The sequence below is a fragment of the Oncorhynchus nerka genome, linkage group LG1 (genome assembly GCF_034236695.1).
Source record: "Oncorhynchus nerka isolate Pitt River linkage group LG1, Oner_Uvic_2.0, whole genome shotgun sequence".
Classification (NCBI taxonomy): domain Eukaryota; kingdom Metazoa; phylum Chordata; class Actinopteri; order Salmoniformes; family Salmonidae; genus Oncorhynchus; species Oncorhynchus nerka.
The window spans coordinates 58191650-58218931 of NC_088396.1; the positions used below are offsets into that span (position 1 = coordinate 58191650).

The following is a 27282-nucleotide window of genomic DNA, read 5'->3' on the forward strand; positions in this document are numbered from 1 at the left end:
GGGATCCACACCATGCAGCTGTTATTCTATAGGCTGGGATCCACACTATACAGCTGTTATTCTATAGGCTGGGATCCACACTATACAGCTGTTATTCTATAGGCTGGGATCCGCACTGTGCAGCTGTGGCTATCCACTGGTTTCAAAAACAATGATTTATAGGCAGCTAAAGCTTCTTAAATTCAACCATTATTGGGTTCAAATGCACATTTAGATTTGTGTTCAGCCATCCACAACAACCACAATCCGCAAGGCGCATAATGAGAAAGCAGCAGTGTGATTCACATCAATGTAGATATCAATAAGAAGTGATATCCGTATAACCGTAGACTACGGTCTACCACTGAGGAAGTACAGTTCCCGCTCAGCCCAGTCAAAACTGTTCGCTGCTCTGGCCCCCCAATGGTGGAACAAACTCCCTCACGACGCCAGGACAGCGGAGTCAATCACCACCCTCCGGAGACACCTGAAACCCCACCTCTTTAAGGAATACCTAGGATAGGATAAAGTAATCCTTCTCACCCCCCTTAAAAGACTTAGATGCACTATTGTAAAGTGGCTGTTCCACTGGATGTCATAAGGTGAAAGCACCAATTTGTAAGTCGCTCTGGATAAGAGCGTCTGCTAAATGACTTAAATGTAAATGTAAATGTAATGTAAATGTAAATGTAAATGTAATGTAAATGTACACCACCACTGGTTGGATAATCTTTGGATGCCGACTGCACCATTGAAAGAAATAGATTGGACTGTAACCTACAAAAGCCAATTCCTGCTCTTTTCCCACAAGCCATCATAGTGGTCAGTGGCACTCAGGTGGAACAAACTTAAACTTTGCACCTTTTTTTCATTCCTGATTTGAATGTCATTGAGAAAACAGAAATGTCAAAGATTTTTCTCGCAAACATCCTATCTGAATTTAAAAGTAATCCTCGAAAGTAGTCACCTAGTTTTTCAAAAGTATCAGTCATCTGATTACAATATTTTAGCTGGTAATGTAACTGATTACAGTTACCGTTTTATGTAATTCCTTATATGTAATCTATTACTCCCCAACCCTGCCTACAACACTGCTGGTAGTCTACCCTCCACTACAGTACTGCTGGTAGTCTACCCTCCACTACAGTACTGCTGGTAGTCTACCCTCCACTACAGTACTGCTGGTAGTCTACCCTCCACTACAGTACTGCTGGTAGTCTACCCTCCACTACAGTACTGCTGGTAGTCTACCCTCCACTACAGTACTGCTGGTCGTCTACCCTCCACTAGGACTACAGTACTGCTGGTAGTCTACCCTCCACTAGGACTACAACACTGCTGGTAGTCTACCCTCCACTAGGACTACAGTACTGCTGGTAGTCTACCCTCCACTAGGACTACAGTACTGCTGGTAGTCTACCCTCCACTACAGTACAGCTGGTAGTCTACCCTCCACTAGGACTACAGTACTGCTGGTAGTCTACCCTCCACTAGGACTACAGTACTGCTGGTAGTCTACCCTCCACTAGGACTACAGTACTGCTGGTAGTCTACCCTCCACTAGGACTACAACACTGCTGGTAGTCTACCCTCCACTAGGACTACAGTACTGCTGGTAGTCTACCCTCCACTAGGACTACAGTACTGCTGGTAGTCTACCCTCCACTACAGTACAGCTGGTAGTCTACCCTCCACTAGGACTACAGTACTGCTGGTAGTCTACCCTCCACTAGGACTACAGTACTGCTGGTAGTCTACCCTCCACTAGGACTACAGTACTGCTGGTAGTCTACCCTCCACTAGGACTACAACACTGCTGGTAGTCTACCCTCCACTAGGACTACAGTACTGCTGGTAGTCTACCCTGCACTAGGACTACAGTACTGCTGGTAGTCTACCCTCCACTAGGACTACAACACTGCTGGTAGTCTACCCTCCACTAGGACTACAACACTGCTGGTAGTCTACCCTCCACTAGGACTACAGTACTGCTGGTAGTCTACCCTCCACTAGGACTACAGTACTGCTGGTAGTCTACCCTCCACTACAGTACTGCTGGTAGTCTACCCTCCACTACAGTACTGCTGGTAGTGTACCCTCCACTAGGACTACAGTACTGCTGGTAGTCTACCCTCCACTAGGACTACAGTACTGCTGGTAGTCTACCCTCCACTACAGTACTGCTGGTAGTCTACCCTCCACTAGGACTACAGTACTGCTGGTAGTCTACCCTCCACTACAGTACTGCTGGTAGTCTACCCTCCACTACAGTACTGCTGGTAGTCTACCCTCCACTACAGTACTGCTAGTAGTCTACCCTCCACTAGGACTACAGTACTGCTGGTAGTCTACCCTCCACTACAGTACTGCTGGTAGTCTACCCTCCACTACAGTACTGCTGGTAGTCTACCCTCCACTACAGTACTGCTGGTAGTCTACCCTCCACTAGGACTACAGTACTGCTGGTAGTGTACCCTCCACTACAGTACTGCTGGTAGTCTACCCTTCACTAGGACTACAGTACTGCTGGTAGTCTACCCTCCACTAGGACTACAGTACTGCTGGTAGTCTACCCTCCACTAGGACTACAGTACTGCTGGTAGTCTACCCTCCACTAGGACTACACCACTGCTGGTAGTCTACCCTCCACTGGGACTACACCACTGCTGGTAGTCTACCCTCCACTAGGACTACAGTACTGCTGGTCGTCTACCCTTCACTATGACTACAGTACTGCTGGTGGTCTACCCTCCACTACAGTACTGCTGGTAGTCTACCCTCCACTACAGTACTGCTGGTAGTCTACCCTCCACTACAGTACAGCTGGTAGTCTACCCTCCACTAGGACTACAGTACTGCTGGTAGTCTACCCTCCACTAGGACTACAGTACTGCTGGTAGTCTACCCTCCACTAGGACTACAACACTGCTGGTAGTCTACCCTCCACTAGGACTACAGTACTGCTGGTAGTCTACCCTCCACTAGGACTACAGTACTGCTGGTAGTCTACCCTCCACTACAGTACTGCTGGTAGTCTACCCTCCACTACAGTACTGCTGGTAGTCTACTTTCCACTAGGACTACAGTACTGCTGGTAGTCTACCCTCCACTAGGACTACAGTACTGCTGGTAGTCTACCCTCCACTACAGTACTGCTGGTAGTCTACCCTCCACTAGGACTACAGTACTGCTGGTAGTCTACCCTCCACTACAGTACTGCTGGTAGTCTACCCTCCACTACAGTACTGCTGGTAGTCTACCCTCCACTACAGTACTGCTGGTAGTCTACCCTCCACTACAGTACTGCTAGTAGTCTACCCTCCACTAGGACTACAGTACTGCTGGTAGTCTACCCTCCACTACAGTACTGCTGGTAGTCTACCCTCCACTACAGTACTGCTGGTAGTCTACCCTCCACTAGGACTACAGTACTGCTGGTAGTGTACCCTCCACTACAGTACTGCTGGTAGTCTACCCTTCACTAGGACTACAGTACTGCTGGTAGTCTACCCTCCACTAGGACTACAGTACTGCTGGTAGTCTACCCTCCACTAGGACTACAGTACTGCTGGTAGTCTACCCTCCACTAGGACTACAGTACTGCTGGTAGTCTACCCTCCACTAGGACTACACCACTGCTGGTAGTCTACCCTCCACTGGGACTACACCACTGCTGGTAGTCTATCCTCCACTAGGACTACAGTACTGCTGGTAGTCTACCCTCCACTAGGACTACAGTACTGCTGGTAGTCTACCCTTCACTATGACTACAGTACTGCTGGTGGTCTACCCTCCACTACAGTACTGCTGGTAGTCTACCCTCCACTACAGTACTGCTGGTAGTCTACCCTCCACTACAGTACAGCTGGTAGTCTACCCTCCACTAGGACTACAGTACTGCTGGTAGTCTACCCTCCACTAGGACTACAGTACTGCTGGTAGTCTACCCTCCACTAGGACTACAGTACTGCTGGTAGTCTACCCTCCACTAGGACTACAGTACTGCTGGTAGTCTACCCTCCACTAGGACTACACCACTGCTGGTAGTAGTCTACCCTCCATTAGGACTACAGTACTGCTGGTAGTCTACCCTCCACTAGGACTACACCACTGCTGGTAGTCTACCCTCCATTAGGACTACAGTACAGCTGGTAGTCTACCCTCCACTACAGTACTGCTGGTAGTCTACCCTCCACTAGCACTACAGTACTGCTGGTAGTCTACCCTTGACTAGGACTACAGTACTGCTGGTAGTCTACCCTCCACTACAGTGCTGCTGGTGGTCTACCCTCCACTAGGACCACAGTGCTGCTGGTAGTCTACCCTCCACTGCAGTACTGCTGGTAGTCTACCCTCCACTAGGACTACAGTACTGCTGGTAGTCTACCCTCCACTACAGTACTGCTGGTAGTCTACCCTCCACTAGGACTAAAGTACTGCTGGTAGTCTACCCTCCACTAGGACTACAGTGCTGCTGGTAGTCTACCCTCCACTACGACTACAGTACTGCTGGTAGTCTACCCTCCACTACAGCACTGCTGGTAGTCTACCATCCACTACAGTACTGCTGGTAGTCTACCCTCCACTAGGACTACAGTACTGCTGGTAGTCTACCCTCCACTACGACTACAGTACTGCTGGTAGTCTACCCTCCACTAGTACTACAGTACTGCTGGTAGTCTACCATCCACTACAGTACTGCTGGTAGTCTACCCTCCACTAGGACTACAGTACTGCTGGTAGTCTACCCTCCACTAGGACTACAGTACTGCTGGTAGTCTACCCTCCACTAGGACTACACCACTGCTTTTAGTCTACCCTCCACTAGGACTACCCCACTGCTGGTAGTCTACCCTCCACTACAGTACTGCTGGTAGTCTACCCTCCACTAGCACTACAGTACTGCTGGTAGTCTACCCTCCACTAAGACTACAGTACTGCTGGTAGTCTACCCTCCACTAGGACTACAGTACTGCTGGTAGTCTACCCTCCACTAGGACTACAGTACTGCTGGTAGTCTACCATCCACGAGGACTACAGTACTGCTGGTAGTCTACCCTCCACTAAGACTACAGTACTGCTGGTATTCTACCCTCCACTAGGACTACACCACTGCTGGTAGTCTACCCTCCACTACAGTACTGCTGGTAGTCTACCCTCCACTAGCACTACAGTACTGCTGGTAGTCTACCCTCCACTAAGACTACAGTACTGCTGGTAGTCTACCCTCCACTAGGACTACAGTACCGCTGGTAGTCTACCCTCCACTACAGTGCTGCTGGTGGTCTACCCTCCACTAGGACTACAGTACTGCTGGTAGTCTACCCTCCACTAGCACTACAGTACTGCTGGTAGTCTACCCTCCACTAGGACTACAGTACTGCTGGTAGTCTACCCTCCACTAAGACTACAGTACTGCTGGTAGTCTACCCTCCACTAGGACTACAGTATTGCTGGTAGTCTACCCTCCACGAGGACTACAGTACTGCTGGTAGTCTACCCTCCACTACAGTACTGCTGGTAGTCTACCCTCCACTACAGTCCTGCTGGTAGTCTACCCTCCACTAGGCCTACAGTACTGCTGGTAGTCTACCCTCCACTACAGCACTGCTGGTAGTCTACCCTCCACTAGGACTACAGTCCTGCTGGTAGTCTACCCTTCACTATGACTACAGTACTGCTGGTAGTCTACCCTCCACTAGGACTACAGTACTGCTGGTAGTCTACCCTCCACTACATTACTGCTGGTAGTCTACCCTGCACTAGTACTACAGTACAGCTGGTAGTCTACCCTCCACTACAGTACTGCTGGTAGTCTACCCTCCACTAGTACTACAGTACTGCTGGTAGTCTACCCTCCACTAGGACTACAGTACTGCTGGTAGTCTCCACTTCACTAGGACTACAGTACTGCTGGTAGTCTACCCTCCACTAGGACTACCCTTCTGTAGACTAGCTAGTGATATTGGTGTCTAGTGAAATCGGTGTCTAGTGATATTGGTGTCTACTGATATTGGTGTCTAGCTGTCTAGTTATATTGCTGTCTAGCTGTAGGCTAGTGATATTGGTGTCTAGCTGTCGGCTAGTTGACTAGTGAGTATGGTGTCTAGCTGTAGGCTAGTTGTCTTGTAATATTGGTTTCTAACTGTAGGCTAGTTGTCTAGTGATGTTGATGTTTAGCTGTAGGCTAGTTGTCTAGTGATATTGGTGTCTAGCTGTCGGCTAGTTGCCAGGTGATTTTGGTGTCTAACTGTAGACTAGTTGTCTAGTGATGTTGGTGTCTAGCTGTAGACTAGTTGTCTAGTGATATTGGTGACTAGCTGTGGGCTAGTTGACTAGTGATATTGGTGTCTAGCTGTGGGCTAGTTGTCTAGTGATACTGGTGTCAAGTTGTGGGCTAGTTGTCTAGTGATATTGGTGTCTAGCTGTTGGCTAGTTGACTAGTGAGTACGGTGTCTAGCTGTAGGCTAGTTGTCTTGTAATATTGGTTTCTAACTGTAGGCTAGTTGTCTAGTGATATTGGTGTCTAGCTGTGGGTAGTTGTCTAGTGATATTGGTGTCTAGTTGTGGGCTAGTTGACTAGTGATATTGGTGTCTAGCTGTGGGCTAGTTGTCTAGTGATACTGGTGTCAAGTTGTGGGCTAGTTGTCTAGTGATATTGGTGTCTAGCTATAGGCTAGTTGACTAGTGATATTGGTGTCTAGTTGTCTAGCGATTTTGGTGTCTAGTGATATTGGTGTCTAGCTGCAGGCGAGTTGTCTAGTGATACTGGTGTCTAGCTGTCTAGTGATATTGGTGTCTAGCTGTAGGCTAGTGGGCTAGTGATTTTGGTTTCTAGCTGCAGGCTAGTTGTCTAGTGATTTTGGTGTCTAGTTGTCTAGTGATTTTGGTGTCTAGCTGTAGGCTAGATGTCTAGTGATTTTGGTGTCTAGCTGTAGGCTAGTCGTCTAGTGATATTGGTATCTAGCTGTTGGGTTGTTGTCTAGAGATATTGGTGTCTAGCTGTGGGCTAGTTGTCTAGAGATATTGGTGTCAAGCTGTAGGCTAGTTGTCTAGTGATATTGGTGTCTAGCTGTCGGCTAGATGTCTAGTGATATTGGTGTCTAGCTGTCGGCTAGATGTCTAGTGATATTGGTGTCTAGCTATAGGCTAGTTGACTAGTGATATTGGTGTCTAGCTGTCTGCTAGTTGTCTAGTGATATTGGTGTCTAGTGATGTTGGTGTCTATCTTTAGGCTAGTTGTCTAGTGATATTGGTGTCTAGTGATATTGGTGTCTAGCTGTCTGCTAGTTGTCTAGTGATATTGGTGTCTATCTGTATGCTAGTTGTCTAGTGATGTTGGTGTCTATCTTTAGGCTAGTTGTCTAGTGATGTTGGTGTCTAGCTGTGGGTAGTTGTCTAGTGATATTGGTGTCTAGTTGTGGGCTAGTTGACTAGTGATATTGGTGTCTAGCTGTGGGCTAGTTGTCTAGTGATACTGGTGTCAAGTTGTGGGCTAGTTGTCTAGTGATATTGGTGTCTAGTTGTCTAGCGATTTTGGTGTCTAGTGATATTGGTGTCTAGCTGCAGGCGAGTTGTCTAGTGATACTGGTGTCTAGCTGTCTAGTGATATTGGTGTCTAGCTGTAGGCTAATGGGCTAGTGATTTTGGTTTCTAGCTGCAGGCTAGTTGTCTAGTGATTTTGGTGTCTAGTTGTCTAGTGATTTTGGTGTCTAGCTGTAGGCTAGTTGTCTAGTGATTTTGGTGTCTAGCTGTAGGCTAGTCGTCTAGTGATATTGGTATCTAGCTGTTGGGTTGTTGTCTAGAGATATTGGTGTCTAGCTGTGGGCTAGTTGTCTAGAGATATTGGTATCAAGCTGTAGGCTAGTTGTCTAGTGATATTGGTGTCTAGCTGTCGGCTAGATGTCTAGTGATATTGGTGTCTAGCTGTCGGCTAGATGTCTAGTGATATTGGTGTCTAGCTATAGGCTAGTTGACTAGTGATATTGGTGTCTAGCTGTCTGCTAGTTGTCTAGTGATATTGGTGTCTAGTGATGTTGGTGTCTATCTTTAGGCTAGTGGTCTAGTGATATTGGTGTCTAGTGATATTGGTGTCTAGCTGTCTGCTAGTTGTCTAGTGATATTGGTGTCTATCTGTATGCTAGTTGTCTAGTGATGTTGGTGTCTATCTTTAGGCTAGTTGTCTAGTGATATTGGTGTCTAGTGATATTGGTGTCAAGCTGTCGGCTAGTTGTCTCGTGATATTGGTGTCTAGCTGTAGGCTAGTTGACTAGTGGTATTGGTGTCTAGCTGTATGCTAGTTGTCTCGTAATATTGGTTTCTAGCTGTAGGCTAGTTGTCTAGTTATATTGGTGTCTAGTTGTATAGTGATATTGGTGTCAAGCTGTAGGCTTGTTGTCTAGTGATATTGGTGTCTAGCTGTCGGCTAAATGTCTAGTGATATTGGTGTCTAGCTGTGGGCTAGTTGTCTAGTGATATTGGTGTCTAGCTGTCGGCTAGATGTCTAGTGATATTGGTGTCTAGCTGTAGGCTAGTTGGCTAGTGATTTTGGTTTCTAGCTGCAGGCTAGTTGTCTAGTGATTTTGGTGTCTAGTTGTCAAGTGATTTTGGTGTCTAGCTGTAGGCTAGTTGTCTAGTGATATTGGTGTCTAGCTGTTGGCTTGTTGTCTAGAGATATTGGTGTCTAGCTGTGGGCTAGTTGTCTAGAGATATTGGTGTCAAGCTGTAGACTAGTTGTCTAGTGATATTGGTGTCTAGCTGTCGGCTAGATGTCTAGTGATATTGGTGTCTAGCTGTGGGCTAGTTGTCTAGTGATATTGGTGTCAAGCTGTAGACTAGTTGTCTAGTGATATTGGTGTCTAGCTGTCGGCTAGATGTCTAGTGATATTGGTGTCTAGCTGTGGGCTAGTTGTCTAGTGATATTGGTGTCTAGTTGTGGGCTAGTTGTCTAGTGATATTGGTGTCGAGCTGTAAGCTAGTTGGCTAGTGATATTGGCGTCTAGCTGTAGGCTAGTTGGCTAGTGATTTTGGTTTCTAGCTGCAGGCTAGTTGTCTAGTGATTTTGGTGTCTAGTTGTCTAGTGATTTTTGGTGTCTAGCTGTAGGCTAGTTGTCTAGTGATTTTGGTGTCTAGCTGTAGGCTAGTCGTCTAGTGATATTGGTATCTAGCTGTTGGCTTGTTGTCTAGAGATATTGGTGTCTAGCTGTGGGCTAGTTGTCTAGAGATATTGGTGTCAAGCTGTAGGCTAGTGGTCTAGTGATATTGGTGTCTAGCTGTCGGCTAGTTGTCTAGTGATATTGTTGTCTAGTGATATTGGTGTCTAGCTGTCGGCTAGATGTCTAGTGATATTGGTGTCTAGCTGTTGGCTTGTTGTCTAGAGATATTGGTGTCTAGCTGTGGGCTAGTTGTCTAGAGATATTGGTGTCAAGCTGTAGGCTAGTTGTCTAGTGATATTGGTGTCTAGCTGTAGGCTAGTTTTATAGTGATATTGCTATCTAGCTGTAGTCTAGTTGACTAGTGATATTGGGGTCAAGCTTAAATGATTCAACACTACTGAGTGGATAGTGCTGCCACAGAAATAGGGGGTGTTTGTGTCGTTTGGAAGCTTTTATTTTCATATTTACCACTGTAAAACATATTTACCACTACATTTGAAAGAAATAGGAGAATATTGAATTAGCATTATTTAGAGACCCCCCCCAAAGTTTGACATTTGCTGAATTTAGGGGAGCTAACATCTCTGAGCTCCCCATAATTCCCACCTTGACTATGATCATGGTCTTATCCAGTTTGCTTGCTTATATCTGATACGTCAGTACATTGTGGTGGATGAATGAGAATTAGTTGGGTAACATAAATAACATGTTTTATTTACATAATATGCTTATTCGAGATACTTGTCATTAGAATGTTTCCCTTTGGACTATAGGGTTGGCAGTTGCACTTCTCAGCTAGGGCTCAGTCACTTGGGGCCCAGAGAGGTGAGAGATCAGGCTTGTCTTCATATGTGAATGTATCTGTTAAACCATCTGGTTCTATGCAGAATATCAGAAAGGGATGAGGACAGAATGGAACATTGTCTTCTTCTTCTTAAACCATGTGAAGGGATGGCGTGATTAATGGGGAACCAATTAATTGTCTCCACAATGTCTGTGCGCCAGTTGCTCCCTCCTTTTCCCATTGGGGGGAGGAGTAATGGCAGTGTCTGGATGTTGCCCTTATCTTGACCTAGTATATGACCTAGAGGCTCACTCCCCTCAGTGAGCTTGTCCAGGAGTGGGGGATTCTTGAGATGGGAGTATCTAGAGTTGACATTTGATATATGCCATTGGATGAGTTGGTGTTTTTGTACTATGAAGTAGCAGGAACGAGATTAGAACCTCGTCTTAGAGAACAAACTGAACAATAATTTATAGCTAATGCTATCTGGCTATGGGATACTCCTTTCTAAAGTAAAAAGCCCTTTGTGAAGAGTTCCTGAGATCTGTGGTTTGTCATGTAAGTTGAGAGGGGTGGATCTTTGCTATAAAAGATCTCAGTTGCCATTATGTTGACACTCTCAACTTTTCATTAGAGAATCGTTGAAAGTCAAATGCTATTGCAAAAGCTTAATAAGTATTATTAAAGATGTAGTTTAAGTATAACTCTGACTGGTGTGTGGTTTGTAACTCTCCTCATTTGGTAATACAGGAAATTAATCTACCACAACATTCTGTCCTCTTTTAATCTGAACTTCCATTAAACAGTATACACTACATTACGGTATATGTACTATTAAGGCCTATCAAATATATACATATAGTATCTCACAGTGAAGGAAGACATATTTACAAACAGTTCGCTACATCCGCAGTAACATCTGCTAAACACGTGTATGTGACCAATAAAATGTGATTTATATATAGTCCTCCTACATGTCTCATACATTATTATAACTCAACAGTACTCTAAACAGTACAGTATATCTCAACAGTGCTCTAACCAGTACAGTGCATCTCAACAGTGCTCTAACCAGTACAGTGCATCTCAACAGTACCCTAAGCAGTACATTGTGGGTCCTCTTTCTAGCTAAAAGGTCCTCTGGTGCAGCTAGAAGGTCCTCTGGTGCAGCTAGAAGGTCCTCTGGTGAAGCTAGAAGGAGGTCCTCTGGTGAAGCTAGAAGGTCCTCTGGTGCAGCTAGAAGGTCCTCTGGTGCAGCTAGAAGGTCCTCTGGTGCAGCTAGAAGGTCCTCTGGTGAAGCTAGAAGGAGGTCCTCTTGTGAAATTAGAAGGTCCTCTGGTGCAGCTCGGCCACCCGTCTCAGAGCATCTCTCTGGTAAGAACACATCCTGGTCCTGCTGCTCACCTCCGTCCACCGGACCAGCTCCACACAGCCCACGGTATTCTCAGCCTGGAGGGGAGAAAACATATAGTATTCATACTACTATAGTACTAACCCACTGGACCGGCTCCACAAAGCCCAGACTACTAACTCTAACCCACTGGACCAGCACCACAGCCCAGACTACTAACTCTAAACCACTGGACCAGCACCACAGCCCAGACTACTAACTCTAACCCACTGGACCAGCACCACAGCCCAGACTACTAACTCTCACCCACTGGACCAGCACCACAGCCCAGACTACAAACTCTAACCCACTGGACCAGCACCACAGCCCAGACTACTAACTCTAACACAACACCAGGGGAAGTAAGGATAGGATATAGCATGTTATAGGGTGAAGTGTTGTGGAGTATGGTGTTCTGGAAGGATAGGATATAGCATGTTATAGGGGAAGTGGTGCCGTGTGTGTGTTCTGTAAGGATAGGATATAGCATGTTATAGGGTAAGTGTTGTGGAGTATGGTGTTCTGGAAGGATAGGATATAGCATGTTATAGGGGAAGTGTTGTTGAATATGGTGTTCTATCAGGATAGGATATAGCATGTTATAGGGGAAGTGTTGTGGAGTATGGTGTTCTGTAAGGATAGGATATAGCATGTTATAGGGGAAGTGGTGCCGTGTGTGTGTTCTGTAAGGATAGGATATAGCATGTTATAGGGGAAGTGGTGCCGTGTGTGTGTTCTGTAAGGATAGGATATAGCATGTTATAGGGGAAGTGGTGCCGTGTGTGTGTTCTCACCATGCGGTTGATATCAGCCATCAGTAGACTTCTCCTGTCTAGATGGATGTTCAGGACTGTAGTTTCTACCCAGGCATCGTCTGTGTTCCTGACGTCGTCTACGTAGCCCTCATGGACCTGCAGGACACAGGTACAGCAACTGACCTCAGCTATCACCAGTATCCCTGCACTGGTATTGACCAGTATATAGTGTTTTCGCTGTTTTCTGACTTAGGCCAGGATTCAATCAGATCGCTGGTTATAGTCATCACAGCTTTTAAAGGCATTATTCCCACGTTAGCGGAGACTGCATTCACGGTGAACGCTGCATTTGTCAGCTCATTCTGAAATGACCTTTTCATTTCTAAGGCGGAATCTGTTACGCTTCAGCAATACAGATTGAATAGAGCCCTCAGTGTTAGTGCTGTAATAGATTGACTGAATAGAGCCCTCAGTGTTAGTGCTGTAATAGATTGACTGAATAGAGCCCTCAGTGTTAGTGCTGTAATAGATTGACTGAATAGAGCCCTCAGTGTTAGTGCTGTAATAGATTGACTGAATAGAGCCCTCAGTGTTAGTGCTGTAATAGATTGACTGAATAGAGCCCTCAGGAGCCAGTCAGGTGTACCTTGGTTACCTCTACCACCTTAGTTTTGATCCTGTCATAGATCTTCTGTCCCATAATCCTCAGTAATCTGTCTGGCAGGGGCTCGTCTGATTGGACAGGACCCTTGAAGGAAACAGAAGAGTTTGTCAGTAGGATTCAACACTCTCGGATTTAAGTTCATGTCATAGATCCTCGATCTCCAAGCTTCCTCAAATAGAGCATAAAGATGATTATTTCATTATTTGTCGACTATGTAAAAGGATATTTATCAATGCACACAAGAGTCCACAGACTGTACATTCTGTCCATTCTGTACTCACACCAGGTAGTGTCCAGAGCCCATCCTCCTGGTCCCAGACTGCCAGGAACTCCAGAGCAGATCTCTCACTGTCTCTCCACCTGTACATCATCAACAACAGGTTATTATAATATTATAAACTATTAGAGCAGAGCTCTCAGTAGATAAACAACAACAGGTAATTATAATATTATAAACTATTAAAGCAGAGCTCTCAGTAGATAAACAACAACAGGTTATTATAATATTATAAACTATTAGAGCAGAGCTCTCAGTAGATAAACAACAACAGGTTATTATAATATTATAAACTATTAGAGCAGAGCTCTCAGTAGATAAACAACAACAGGTTATTATAATATTATAAACTATTAGAGCAGAGCTCTCAGTAGATAAACAACAACAGGTTATTATAATATTATAAACTATTAGAGCAGAGCTCTCAGTAGATAAACAACAACAGGTTATTATAATATTATAAACTATTAGAGCAGAGCTCTCAGTAGATAAACAACAACAGGTTATTATAATATTATAAACTATTAAAGCAGAGCTCTCAGTAGATAAACAACAACAGGTTATTATAATATTATAAACTATTAAAGCAGAGCTCTCAGTAGATAAACAACAACAGGTTATTATAATATTATAAACTATTAGAGCAGAGCTCTCAGTAGATAAACAACAACAGGTTATTATAATATTATAAACTATTAGAGCAGAGCTCTCAATAGATAAACAACAACAGGTTATTATAATATTATAAACTATTAGAGCAGAGCTCTCAGTAGATAAACAACAACAGGTTATTATAATATTATTTACATTACATTTTACATTTAAGTAATTTAGCAGACGCTCTTATCCAGAGCGACTTACAAATTGGTGCTTTCACCTTATGACATCCAGTGGAACAGCCACTTTACAATAGTGCATCTAGGTCTTTTAAGGGGGGGGGGGGAGGGGGAGAAGGATTACTTTATCCTATCCTAGGTATTCCTTAAAGAGGAAAAACTATTAGAGCAGAGCTCTCAGTAGATAAACAACAACAGGTTATTATAATATTATAAACTATTAGAGCAGAGCTCTCAGTAGATAAACAACAACAGGTAATTATAATATTATAAACTATTAAAGCAGAGCTCTCAGTAGATAAACAACAACAGGTTATTATAATATTATAAACTATTAGAGCAGAGCTCTCAGTAGATAAACAACAACAGGTTATTATAATATTATAAACTATTAGAGCAGAGCTCTCAGTAGATAAACAACAACAGGTTATTATAATATTATAAACTATTAAAGCAGAGCTCTCAGTAGATAAACAACAACAGGTTATTATAATATTATAAACTATTAGAGCAGAGCTCTCAGTAGATCAACAACAACAGAGTACACTGAAACAACACACTATCCATCAACTACACATGGTTTATTCTCCTCAGAGAGTTTTATCCTCTAGCTAACTAAACTACGACTCTTTCCCAAATGGCACCCTATTCCCTATGCAGTGCACTACTATTGACCAGGGCCCATAGGGCTCTAGTTAAATGTAGTGCACTACTACTGACCAGGGCCCATAGGGCTCTAGTTAAATGTAGTGCACCATATAGGGAAAAGGGTGCCATTTGGAATGCATAATAAGCTGTTATCTATCTGTGGAGCCTCGTACCGTGTGAGGACAGGGTCCAGGATCAGGTTTGGACCCAGACAGGTCAGTGCTCCTCTTCCTTTCATGCCTGTCCTGCCTCCTGGGTTTCTACACACGTTAGAGATGACTGATATTAGGCAACAAAACACATTGATTAAAAGATGGTTATAAGCTGTTTCTATGTGTTATGTCTTCATACCTGTAACGCTTTACAGAATCAGGTTCTGATCTGAGGGCGGAAAGCAGAGATACAACAGACACAAATAATGTCATGTGGTCCCAGAGGAAGAATTACACTGTGGATTCCTCATCTATCTGCTCCTGACCCAAACAACTCACCCATCTGTCTGATCCTGGCCCAAACAACTCACCCATCTGTCTGATCCTGGCCCAAACAACTCACCCATCTGTCTGATCCTGGCTGTCTCCATTCAGAACAGGAGGATTGTAAAGGATGAAGTCAACCTGGAACAGAGGAGATGTATTTACTGAAACCAGTAACTCAGCTGTGTCTGAAATAGCTCATATTCCTGTAGAGTGCCATATGTGCTCTGGTCAAAAGAAGTGAACTATAGGAACAGGGTGCGATTTCAAACACAGCCTTAGTAACTCTACTGTGTGGTAAAATAATACGTATGGGGTAATATTAGTCAGGCACCTCCCAGGGCACCTTCGCCTCTAGGAGTTATAATATTAGTCAGGCACCTCCCAGGGCACCTTCGCCTCTAGGAGTTATAATATTAGTCAGGCACCTTCCAGAGCACCTTCTGCTCTAGGAGTTATAATATTAGTCAGGCACCTCCCAGGGCACCTTCTCCTCTAGGAGTTATAATATTAGTCAGGCACCTCCCAGGGCACCTTCTCTTCTAGGAGTTATAATATTAGTCAGGCACCTCCCAGGGCACCTTCTCCTCTAGGAGTTATAATATTAGTCAGGCACCTTCCAGGGCACCTTCTCCTCTAGGAGTTATAATATTAGTCAGGCACCTTCCAGGGCACCTTCTCCTCTAGGAGTTATAATATTAGTCAGGCACCTCCCAGGGCACCTTCTCCTCTAGGAGTTATAATATTAGTCAGGCACCTCCCAGGGCACCTTCTCCTCTAGGAGTAATAATATTAGTCAGGCACCTTCCAGGGCACCTTCTGCTCTAGGAGTTATAATATTAGTCAGGCACCTCCCAGGGCACCTTCTCCTCTAGGAGTAATAATATTAGTCAGGCACCTTCCAGGGCACCTTCTCCTCTAGGAGTTATAATATTAGTCAGGCACCTCCCAGGGCACCGTCTGCTCTAGGAGTTATAATATTAGTCAGGCACCTCCCAGGGCACCTTCTGCTCTAGGAGTTATAATATTAGTCAGGCACCTCCCAGGGCACCTTCTCCTCTAGGAGTTATAATATTAGTCAGGCACCTCCCAGGGCACCTTCTGCTCTAGGAGTTATAATATTAGTCAGGCACCTTCCAGGGCACCTTCTCCTCTAGGAGTTATAATATTAGTCAGGCACCTCCCAGGGCACCTTCTCCTCTAGGAGTAATAATATTAGTCAGGCACCTTCCAGGGCACCTTCTGCTCTAGGAGTTATAATATTAGTCAGGCACCTCACAGGGCACCTTCTGCTCTAGGAGTTATAATATTAGTCAGGCACCTCCCAGGGCACCTTCTCCTCTAGGAGTTATAATATTAGTCAGGCACCTTCCAGAGCACCTTCTGCTCTAGGAGTTATAATATTAGTCAGGCACCTCCCAGAGCACCTTCTGCTCTAGGAGTTATAATATTAGTCAGGCACCTCCCAGGGCACCTTCTCCTCTAGGAGTAATAATATTAGTCAGGCACCTCCCAGGGCACCTTCTCCTCAAGAACAGGGAAGCGAGGGATGGTACTGTCAGGGTAGTCCAGACGCCGGGCGTTGACATGGTAAAACGTCTTCTCTCTCTCTGTCTTCTCTTGTCTATGGGGTTCATTGGGTTCACTTTCAGACCTCTTCAGCTTACCAGGTGAGGCTAGATAGATTACACATAGGACAACATGTAAATACAGCTATCTATCTACAGTATTTACTGTATCTACGGAAACAGAGTCCAGTGAGAGGGGGAATAATGTTCTACTCCAGAAATCAGGACCTCACCCAGCTGTGGAGCCTCCTCTTTAGAGTGTAGACCCTGAGCTTTGAGGGTGTCCATGATCCACTGGAGAGCTCTGGCTGACTGAGAGACCTGGAGAAGTGATAACAATAGTCCTGAATGTGTTTAAAACGTTATAAACACAGTAAGTCAGAGTGATGGGTAAAGTGATGTGGGGGTCAATACCTGCTCCTCCAGTCTGGTCAATCTCTTCACTAAAGCAACCGACCCTGTGGCCTCCTCCCTCTGTAGCAGCTCTGTTATGGTGCAAACCCTGGGGACGAAGACACTGAATCACACAGATCCTAACCCTGGGGACGAAGACACTGAATCACACAGATCCTAACCCTGGGGGAGACACTGAATCACACAGATCCTAACCCTGGGGACGAAGACACTGAATCACACAGATCCTAACCCTGGGGGGTGGGGGACGACGACACTGAATCACATAGATCCTAACCCTGGGGGGGACACTGAATCACACAGATCCTAACCCTGGGGACGAAGACACTGATTCACACAGATCCTAACCCTGGGGGGTGGGGGACGACGACACTGAATCACATAGATCCTAACCCTGGGGGGGGGGGGGACACAGAATCACTGGAGAAGTCCTCATTTTCAACCCTATGTGTCAGGCTGTTTGCGCATTCAACAGGCCAGACAAGTCCAGTTGGGCTGCAGTTGGAACAGAGTAGTACCCAGGTTGGTCATGTATTGCAGAAAAGACACTTCATAAAAACAGAGCAATAAGTTACTTGTTAGCGGTGTCTGCGGTACGTTGCTCCATGCTCTGGCTCTGCTGCTGTCTGCAGGAGAGAAGGTAGTTATCCTTCATAAAGGATTCCCACGACAATAACTCTTCCTCCTCCACCTCAGGCAGCCTCTCCTCTGGAAAAGAGAGGAGGAGAGTGGAGAGGAGAGAAGAAAGGAAAGGAAGAGAGTGGAGAGGAGGAGAGTGGAGAAGGTTAGAGGAGAGGAAGAGTGTGGAGAGGAGGAGAGTGGAGAAGACAGGAGAAGAGTGGAGATGAGGAGAGAGGAGAGTCAAGAGGAGAGAAGGTGTGTGGAGAGGAGAGTCGCGAAGAGGAGAGTGGAGAGGAGTGAGGAGAGGAGGAGAGTGGAGAGAGGATAGGAGGAGAGTGGAGAGGAGTAGAAAAGAGAGGAGAGGAGGAGAGTGGAGAAGATAGTGGAGAGGAGTGAGAAGAGGAGGAGAGTGGATAGGAGAGGAAAGGAGAATGGTGGAGAGGATAGGAGGAGAGTGGAGAGGAGGTGTGTGGAGAGGAGAGACGAGAGGAGGAGAGTGATGATGAGAGTGGAGAGTAGGAGAGTGGAGAGGAGTGAGGAGAGGAGGAAAGTGGTGATGAGAGAGGAGAGTGGGAAGAACAGAGGAGAGGAGGAGAGAAGGAGAGTGGAGAGGAGAGAGTGGAGAGGAGAAGAGAGGAGAGGAGGAGAAAAGGAGAGAGGAGAGGAGAGATGAGAGGATGAGAGAAGGAGAGGAGAGAGTGGAGAGGAGGAGAGTGGAGAGGAGGAGAGTAGAGAGGAGAGTAGAGGGGAGATGAGAGTGGAGGAGAGGAGGAGATGAGAGAGGAGAGGAGGAGATGAGAGAGGAAAGGAGGAGAGTGGAGAGGGGGAGACAAGGAGAGTGGAGAGTGGAGAGGGGGAGAGTGAAGAGGAGAGTGGAAAGAACAGTGGAGAGGAGGAGAGACGAGAGGAGATGAGTATAGTGGAGAGGAGGTGAGTGAATAGGAGAGTGGAGAGGAGAGGGTGGAGAAGAGAGTGGAGAGGAGAGGGGGTGTGTGGAGAGGAGAGGAGAGAGGAGGAGAGTGATAATGAGAGGAGGAGAATGAAGAGGAGAGTGAAGTGGAGAGATGAGGGGAGTGAAAAGGAGAGAGGAGGATAGGAGAGAGGAGAACCCATATGAAATAGAATAGACTGTATAATATATTTAGGACAGAAGAAAGAGCTAACCAGGTTAACAGTTTGAAGGCAGGTTTCCTGGACACAGACGAAGCCTTGTCTTGAAAGTGACTTTTAGTCCAGGACTAGGCTTCATTTGGATTTTATATATTTCAGGACTCACTGAAGGCTCTGTAACTATTGGGGGGTCTCTGCAGCACTATGCGTCTGATGAAGAGGAAGATGTGGGATAGGAGGATGAGTGGAGGGGGGGCAGCGGGTCGGCTGTGGTACTCCTTGATCAGTTCATACCGCTGGAATTTCCAGATGGTGTCTGTGTTATCCTGAACCTCTTGGAAAGTATAGCTGGAGGGTGGAGAGGAAGGGGAAGAGGAAGAAGAGAAGAAGAGTGAAACACGGACAATATGATAGAAAGATGATAGAAAGTGCAGAGATTGATGAATGAAAGGATGGATGGATGGATGGATGGTGGATGGATGGATGGAGGAATGGATGGATGGAGAAATGGAGGAATGGATGGATGGAGAAATGGATGGGTGGGTGGCTGGGTGGATGGATGGATGGATGGATGGATGGATGGATGGATGGATGGATGGATGGATGGATGGATGGATGGATGGATGGATGGATGGATGGATGGTTGGATGGATGGATGGATGGATGGATGGATGGATACATGGACGGATGGATGGATTGATGGCTGGATGGATACATGGATGGATGGATGGTTGGATGGATGGATGGATGGATGGTTGGATGGATGGATGGATGGATACATGGATGGATGGTTGGATGGATGGATGGATGGATGGATGGATACATGGACGGATGGATGGATTGATGGCTGGATGGATACATGGATGGATGGATGGATGGATACATGGACGGATGGATGGATTGATGGCTGGATGGATACATGGATGGATACATGGATGGATGGATGGATTGATGGCTAGATGGATACATGGATGGATTGATGGCTGGATGGATACATGGATGGATGGATGGATGGATGGATAGATGGATGGATACATGGATGGATGGATGGCTGGCTGGCTGGGTGGGTGGATGAGTAGCTGGATGGATGGATTGATTGATCGTTTGATTGATTGATTGATGATTGGAACCTACTTGAAGATTGCTATGAGCAGGTTGAGCAGCAGTATGTTGGCAAACAGCAGGTAGACACACAGTAGGATTATAGTCAGCCACTCAGGGAAGGCAGGCATCTTGTCCTCGTTAAGAATAGGACATTTAGGCTTTTGAGACTCTGTACCATTTACACTGCAGGCCTTGATGTCAAACAGGGCATCTGAAGCAGATAGAGGACCCAACATGGATCAATTACATCGATCAACATCAAGTGTGCCAGTCTGTTTCACCTCTCCTCAAATCAAATCAACTTTTATTTGTCACCAGAAAGTTACAAGCGTACAAATATCAAACCCCGAAGGCATGCTAACCTCTCACCATTACAATAACAGGGGAGGTTAGCATTTTATATCATACCCCCAAGACATGCTAACCTCTCACCATTACAATAACAGGGGAGGTTAGCATTTTATATCATACCCCCAAGACATGCTAACCTCTCACCATTACAATAACAGGGAGGTTAGCATTTTATATCATACCCCAAGACATGCTAACCTCTCACCATTACAATAACAGGGGAGGTTAGCATTTTATATCATACCCCAAGACATGCTAACCTCTCACCATTACAATAACAGGGAGGTTAGCATTTTATATCATACCCCAAGACATGCTAACCTCTCACCATTACAATAACAGGGAGGTTAGCATTTTATATCATACCCCCAAGACATGCTAACCTCTCACCATTACAATAACAGGGGAGGTTAGCATTTTATATCATACCCCCAAGACATGCTAACCTCTCACCATTACAATAACAGGGGAGGTTAGCATTTTATATCATACCCCCAAGACATGCTAACCTCTCACCATTACAATAACAGGGGAGGTTAGCATTTTATATCATACCCCCAAGACATGCTAAACTCTCACCATTTCTGCCCATATCAGATATGTCTATGTCCTAGGAAATGTTCTGGTTACTTGAGTAGCCTGGTCCACATTAGCCTATATTAGCTCAACCGTCCCGCGGGGAGAAAACCTATCCCGTAAAGGATAATCATGGTAGCGTCCGCATTAATGTAGAAGTGTTATTTACCAGTGGTTTCTATTGGGCACAAAATAATCTGAGACCAAAACAAACAGCAAATGCATCCAACAAAGTTTTGAGATGGAGATCATTTTTAAATTTATTTAACCAGGCAAGTCAGTTAAGAACAAATTCTTATTTTCAATGACGGGCCTAGGAACAGTGGGTTAACTGCCTGTTCAGGGGCGGAACAACAGATTTGTACCTTGTCAGCTCGGAGGATATGAACTTGCAACCTTCCGGTTACTAGTCCAACGCTCTAACCACTAGGCTACCCTGCCGCACCATCATACAGCCCTATGGAAAAAACAGGGGCTTTCACACAAGGCACAGTGTTATATTCCATGAAGCGAGCATAAAAGGCACTTGGCTCGTTTGGGAGTTCTGCATCGCTGGGCAACTCACGGCTGCGTTTCCCTTCGTAATCCAATATCATCTACAAGCGTCGAAGCCGGTGTAATTGGATTCCACCTTCCTCCTGTATTATCCTTCTGCATGTTTGATGTCTCAGCTTTCTTGCATGTGTCCATGTCCATGTTTCCGTCCTTGTAAGCGGTAGCCTTTGGTCCAGTGTGATATTGCCTGTAATCTATGGTTTTTGGTATGGATACGTTGTTATAGTCACTGTGGGGACAACATCATCTATGCACTTATTGATGAAGCCTGTGACTGATGTTGTAAACACCTCAATGCTATCAGACCAATCCCAGAACATATTCCAGTCTGTACTAGCAAAACAGTCGTGTAGACTCGCGTCTGCTTCATCGGATTGAGCTGATTCCTCCTGTTTGAGCTTGGTAAACAGGAAGCAGGAGAATGGAATCATGGTCAGATTTGCCAAAGGGAGGAGGGAAGGCCTTGTATGCAATTCTGTGGGTAGAATAAAAGTGGTCTAGTGTTGCAGGAGACGTTAGTAAAAATGAGGTAGAATGGTTTTAAGTCTCCGCCCACCAGAAATGCTGCCTGTTGGGTGAGAGGTTTTTTGTTTGTTTATGGCCCCACACAGTTTGTTGAAGCCAAAGTGGTGTTGGCTTGTGGAGAGATGCAGACAGCCGTGATAATTACGGATGAGAACATTCTTGGTAGATAAAAGAGTCTACAGGCAAAAGCTCCAGATTTCTTTCACACTGGAAGCAGGGCACCAGATGTTGTTTATGAAGAGGCACACCCCTCCCCCTTTGGACTTGCCCGAGGCCTCCTTTGTCCAATCGCGCCGCTGCATGGAGAAACCACTGAGTTCTACGTCCATAGAGTCATCCAGTCACTCCACGCCTGCCAACTTCTTATGGAATTGTCATGTTTGGCAATGGAGTTGGCAAGAGCACAAACATCTGGACCAGGCTACTCAAACAGGAGCACACACACACCTGGACCAGGCTACTCAAACAGGAGCACAAACACACCTGGACCAGGCTACTCAAACAGGAGCAGAAACACACCTGGACCAGGCTACTCAAACAGGAGCACAAACACACCTGGACCAGGCTACTCAAACAAGAGCACAAATACACCTGGACCAGGCTACTCAAACAAGAGCACAAATACACCTGGACCAGGCTACTCAAACAGGAGCACAAACATCTGGACCAGGCTACTCAAACAGGAGCACACACCAACAGTCTGTGTGCTAGTGATTTCCGGCGCCGACAGAGATGGCCGCCTCGCTTCGCGTTCCTAGGAAACTATGCAGTTTTTTGTTTTTTTACGTGTTATTTCTTACATTAGTACCCCAGGTCATCTTAGGTTTCATTACATACAGTCGAGAAGAACTACTGAATATAAGATCAGCGTCAACTCACCATCAGTACGACCAAGAATATGTTTTCCGCGACGCGGATCCTGTGTTCTGCCTTACAAACAGGACAACGGAATGGATCGCATGCAGCGACCCAAGAAAACGACTCCGAAAAAGAGGGAAACGTAGCGGTCTTCTGGTCAGACTCCGGACAAGGGCACATCGCGCACCACTCCCCAGCATTCTTCTTGCCAATGTCCAGTCTCTTGACAACAAGGTTGATGAAATCCGAGCAAGGGTAGCATTCCAGAGGGACATCAGAGACTGCAATGTTCTCTGCTTCACGGAAACATGGCTTACTGGGAAGACGCTATCCGATGCGGTGCAGCCAACGGGTTTCTCCACGCATCGCGCCGACAGAAACAAACATCTTTCTGGTAAGAAGAGCGGCGGGGGCGTATGCCTCATGACTAACGAGACATGGTGTGATGAAGGAAACATACAGGAACTCAAATCCTTCTGTTCACCTGATTTAGAATTCCTCACAATCAAATGTAGACCGCATTATCTTCCAAGAGAATTCTCTTCGATTATAATCACAGCCGTATATATCCCCCCCAAGCAGACACATCGATGGCTCTGAACGAACTTTATTTAACTCTTTGCAAACTGGAAACCATTTATCCGGAGGCTGCATTCATTGTAGCTGGGGATTTTAACAAAGCTAATCTGAAAACAAGACTCCTAAATTTTATCAGCATATCGATTGCGCAACCAGGGGTGGTAAAACCTTGGATCATTGTTACTCTAACTTCCGCGACGCATATAAGGCCCTGCCCCCCCCCTTTCGGAAAAGCTGACCACGACTCCATTTTGTTGATCCCTGCCTACAGGCAGAAACTTAAACAAGAGGCTCCCACGCTGAGGTCTGTCCAACGCTGGTCAGACCAAGCTGACTCCACACTCCAAGACTGCTTCCATCACGTGGACTGGGACATGTTTCGTATTGCGTCAGATGAAAATATTGACGAATATGCTGATTCGGTGTGCGAGTTCATTAGAACGTGCGTCGAAGATGTCGTTCCCATAGCAACGATAAAAACATTCCCAAACCAGAAACCGTGGATTGATGGCAGCATTCGCGTGAAACTGAAAGCGCGAACCACTGCTTTTAATCAGGGCAAGGTGTCTGGTAACATGTCCGAATATAAACAATGCAGCTATTCCCTCCGCAAGGCTATTAAACAAGCTAAGCGTCAGTACAGAGACAAAGTGGAATCTCAATTCAATGGCTCAGACACAAGAGGCATGTGGCAGGGTCTACAGTCAATCACGGACTACAAGAAGAAACCCAGCCCAGTCACGGACCAGGATGTCTTGCTCCCAGGCAGACTAAATAACTTTTTGCCCGCTTTGAGGACAATACAGTGCCACTGACACGGCCTGCAACGAAAACATGCGGTCTCTCCTTCACTGCAGCCGAGGTGAGTAAGACATTTAAACGTGTTAACCCCTCGCAAGGCTGCAGGCCCAGACGGCATCCCCAGCCGCGCCCTCAGAGCATGCGCAGACCAGCTGGCCGGTGTGTTTACGGACATATTCAATCAATCCCTATACCAGTCTGCTGTTCCCACATGCTTCAAGAGGGCCACCATTGTTCCTGTTCCCAAGAAAGCTAAGGTAACTGAGCTAAACGACTACCGCGCCGTAGCACTCACTTCCGTCATCATGAAGTGCTTTGAGAGACTAGTCAAGGACCATATCACCTCCACCCTACCTGACACCCTAGACCCACTCCAATTTGCTTACCGCCCAAATAGGTCCACAGACGATGCAATCTCAACCACACTGCACACTGCCCTAACCCACCTGGACAAGAGGAATACCTATGTGAGAATGCTGTTCATCGACTACAGCTCGGCATTCAACACCATAGTACCCTCCAAGCTCGTCATCAAGCTCGAGACCCTGGGTCTCGACCCCGCCCTGTGCAACTGGGTACTGGACTTCCTGACGGGCCGCCCCAGGTGGTGAGGGTAGGCAACAACATCTCCTCCCCGCTGATCCTCAACACGGGGGCCCCACAAGGGTGCGTTCTGAGCCCTCTCCTGTACTCCCTGTTCACCCACGACTGCGTGGCCACGCACGCTCCAACTCAATCATCAAGTTTGCGGACGACACAACAGTGGTAGGCTTGATTACCAACAACGACGAGACGGCCTACAGGGAGGAGGTGAGGGCCCTCGGAGTGTGGTGTCAGGAAAATAACCTCACACTCAACGTCAACAAAACTAAGGAGATGATTGTGGACTTCAGGAAACAGCAGAGGGAACACCCCCTATCCACATCGATGGAACAGTAGTGGAGAGGGTAGCAAGTTTTAAGTTCCTCGGCATACACATCACAGACAAACTGAATTGGTCCACTCACACTGACAGCGTCGTGAAGAAGGCGCAGCAGCGCCTCTTCAACCTCAGGAGGCTGAAGAAATTCGGCTTGTCACCAAAAGCACTCACAAACTTCTACAGATGCACAATCGAGAGCATCCTGGCGGGCTGTATCACCGCCTGGTACGGCAACTGCTCCGCCCTCAACCGTAAGGCTCTCCAGAGGGTAGTGAGGTCTGCACAACGCATCACCGGGGGCAAACTACCTGCCCTCCAGGACACCTACACCACCCGATGTTACAGGAAGGCCATAAAGATCATCAAGGACATCAACCACCGAACCACTGCCTGTTCACCCCGCTATCATCCAGAAGGCGAGGTCAGTACAGGTGCATCAAAGCTGGGACTGAGAGACTGAAAACAGCTTCTATCTCAAGGCTATCAGACTGTTAAACAGCCACCATTGAGTGGCTGCTGCCAACACACTGTCATTGACACTGACCCAACTCCAGCCACTTTAATAATGGGAATTGATGGGAAATGATGTAAATATATCACTAGCCACTTTAAACAATGCTACCTTATATAATGTTACTTACCCTACATTATTCATCTCATATGCATACGTATATACTGTACTCTACATCATCGACTGCATCCTTATGTAATACATGTATCACTAGCCACTTTAACTATGCCACTTTGTTTACTTTGTCTACATACTCATCTCATATGTATATACTGTACTCGATACCATCTACTGTATGCTGCTCTGTACCATCACTCACTCATATATCCTTATGTACATATTCTTTATCCCCTTACACTGTGTATAAGACAGTAGTTTTAGAATTGTTAGTTAGATTACTTGTTGGTTATCACTGCATTGTCGGAACTAGAAGCACAAGCATTTCGCTACACTCGCATTAACATCTGCTAACCATGTGTATGTGACAAATAAAATTTGATTTGATTTGATTTGATTTGACACACACACCTGGACCAGGCTACTCAAACAGGAGCACAAACACACCTGGACCAGGCTACTCAAACAGGAGCACAAACACATCTGGACCAGGCTACTCAAACAAGAGCACAAATACACCTGGACCAGGCTACTCAAACAGGAGCACAAACACACCTGGACCAGGCTACTCAAACAGGAGCACAAACACACCTGGACCAGGCTACTCAAACAGGAGCACAAATAGAAAGACATAAAAAATAGAAAGACATAAAAAATAGAAATACATAGCTGCATAGGCGATAGGACGGTTCCTATTCATCTGCACATCATTTGATCATGCTTCTACATTTGCATTGCTTGCTGTTTGGGGTTTTAGGCTGGGTTTCTGTACTGCACTTTGTGACATCAGCTGATGTAAGAAGGGCTATATAAATATATTTGATTGATTAATTGATTGATCAGTTGACTTACTGTCGATGTTAGAGGGCATATTCCCGAAGATGATAAGGTATGGTTCGTAGATGACGCCCCGGACGATCCAGTCCAGTCTGTCCTCGTTGTGGATGAGGATGCCCTGCTTAGCAACGCCGTATGCTACCACCCAGATACTCAGCAGGAACATGAAGAAGAACATGTCCAACATCTGGAGGAGAGGAGAGAGATAACAAGTAGTTTAATACCCCATGATGGTCGATAGCAGTCAATTTTAAGAGGGGTAAAATGAGCCATAAATGTTGTTTTTAAGGGATGCATTCAGTATGTTTTTACATACTGGAATGTTCAATTGAACGCAAACATACATGAGAAGGTTTTGTGTTTAGTGATTCTGCCAGATCATGGCCAGTGGAGATAACCAGGAATGTTCAATTGATAAGTGTGTGAATTTGACCAGTTTCCTTTCCTGCTAAGCATTCAAAATGTAACGAGAACTTTTGGTGTCAGTGAAAATTTATGTCGTAAAAAGTACATTATTTTCTTTAGGAATGTAGTTAAGTAAAAGTTGTGAAAAATATAAATAGTCAAGTAAAGTACAGATATCCCAAAATACGACTTAAGTAGTATTTTAAAGTACTTTTACACCACTGGACATATATATCTCAAAGGTTTATCCATGTTTATCCGTCCAGGCCGATATCAAGAACTTTGAACATTTCTTCCGCAAAAACAATCAAGCGCTATGTTGAAACTAGCTCTCATGAGGACCGCTACAGGAAAGGAAGACCCAGAGTTACCTCTGCTGCAGAGGATAAATTCATTAGAGTTACCAGCCTCAGAAATAGAAGCCCAAATAAATGCTTCACAGAGTTCGAGAAACAGACACATCT

At 45.8% G+C, this 27282-nt stretch overlaps 1 protein-coding gene across 2 annotated transcripts in view; it reads right to left on the minus strand.

Annotated features, from left to right (window-relative positions):
- Positions 1 to 10684: 10684 nt before the first annotated feature.
- Positions 10685 to 27282, minus strand: part of trpm2 (transient receptor potential cation channel, subfamily M, member 2) — a 78626-nt gene continuing 62028 nt past the window's right edge. The window contains exons 20-33 of one of the 2 annotated variants that reach the window (XM_065019785.1): positions 26429 to 26600; positions 19812 to 19992; positions 18844 to 19025; positions 17522 to 17654; positions 16947 to 17034; positions 16766 to 16853; positions 16474 to 16640; positions 15044 to 15105; positions 14840 to 14869; positions 14662 to 14748; positions 13009 to 13087; positions 12710 to 12811; positions 12103 to 12219; positions 10685 to 11367 (exon numbers count right to left, since the gene is read on the minus strand). In XM_065019785.1, the coding sequence (XP_064875857.1) occupies positions 11242 to 11367; positions 12103 to 12219; positions 12710 to 12811; positions 13009 to 13087; positions 14662 to 14748; positions 14840 to 14869; positions 15044 to 15105; positions 16474 to 16640; positions 16766 to 16853; positions 16947 to 17034; positions 17522 to 17654; positions 18844 to 19025; positions 19812 to 19992; positions 26429 to 26600 (1614 nt within the window). In that variant the 3' untranslated portion in view covers positions 10685 to 11241. The remainder of the gene's footprint in view (positions 11368 to 12102; positions 12220 to 12709; positions 12812 to 13008; positions 13088 to 14661; positions 14749 to 14839; positions 14870 to 15043; positions 15106 to 16473; positions 16641 to 16765; positions 16854 to 16946; positions 17035 to 17521; positions 17655 to 18843; positions 19026 to 19811; positions 19993 to 26428; positions 26601 to 27282) is intronic. The other variant, XM_065019784.1, reaches the window with a different exon arrangement.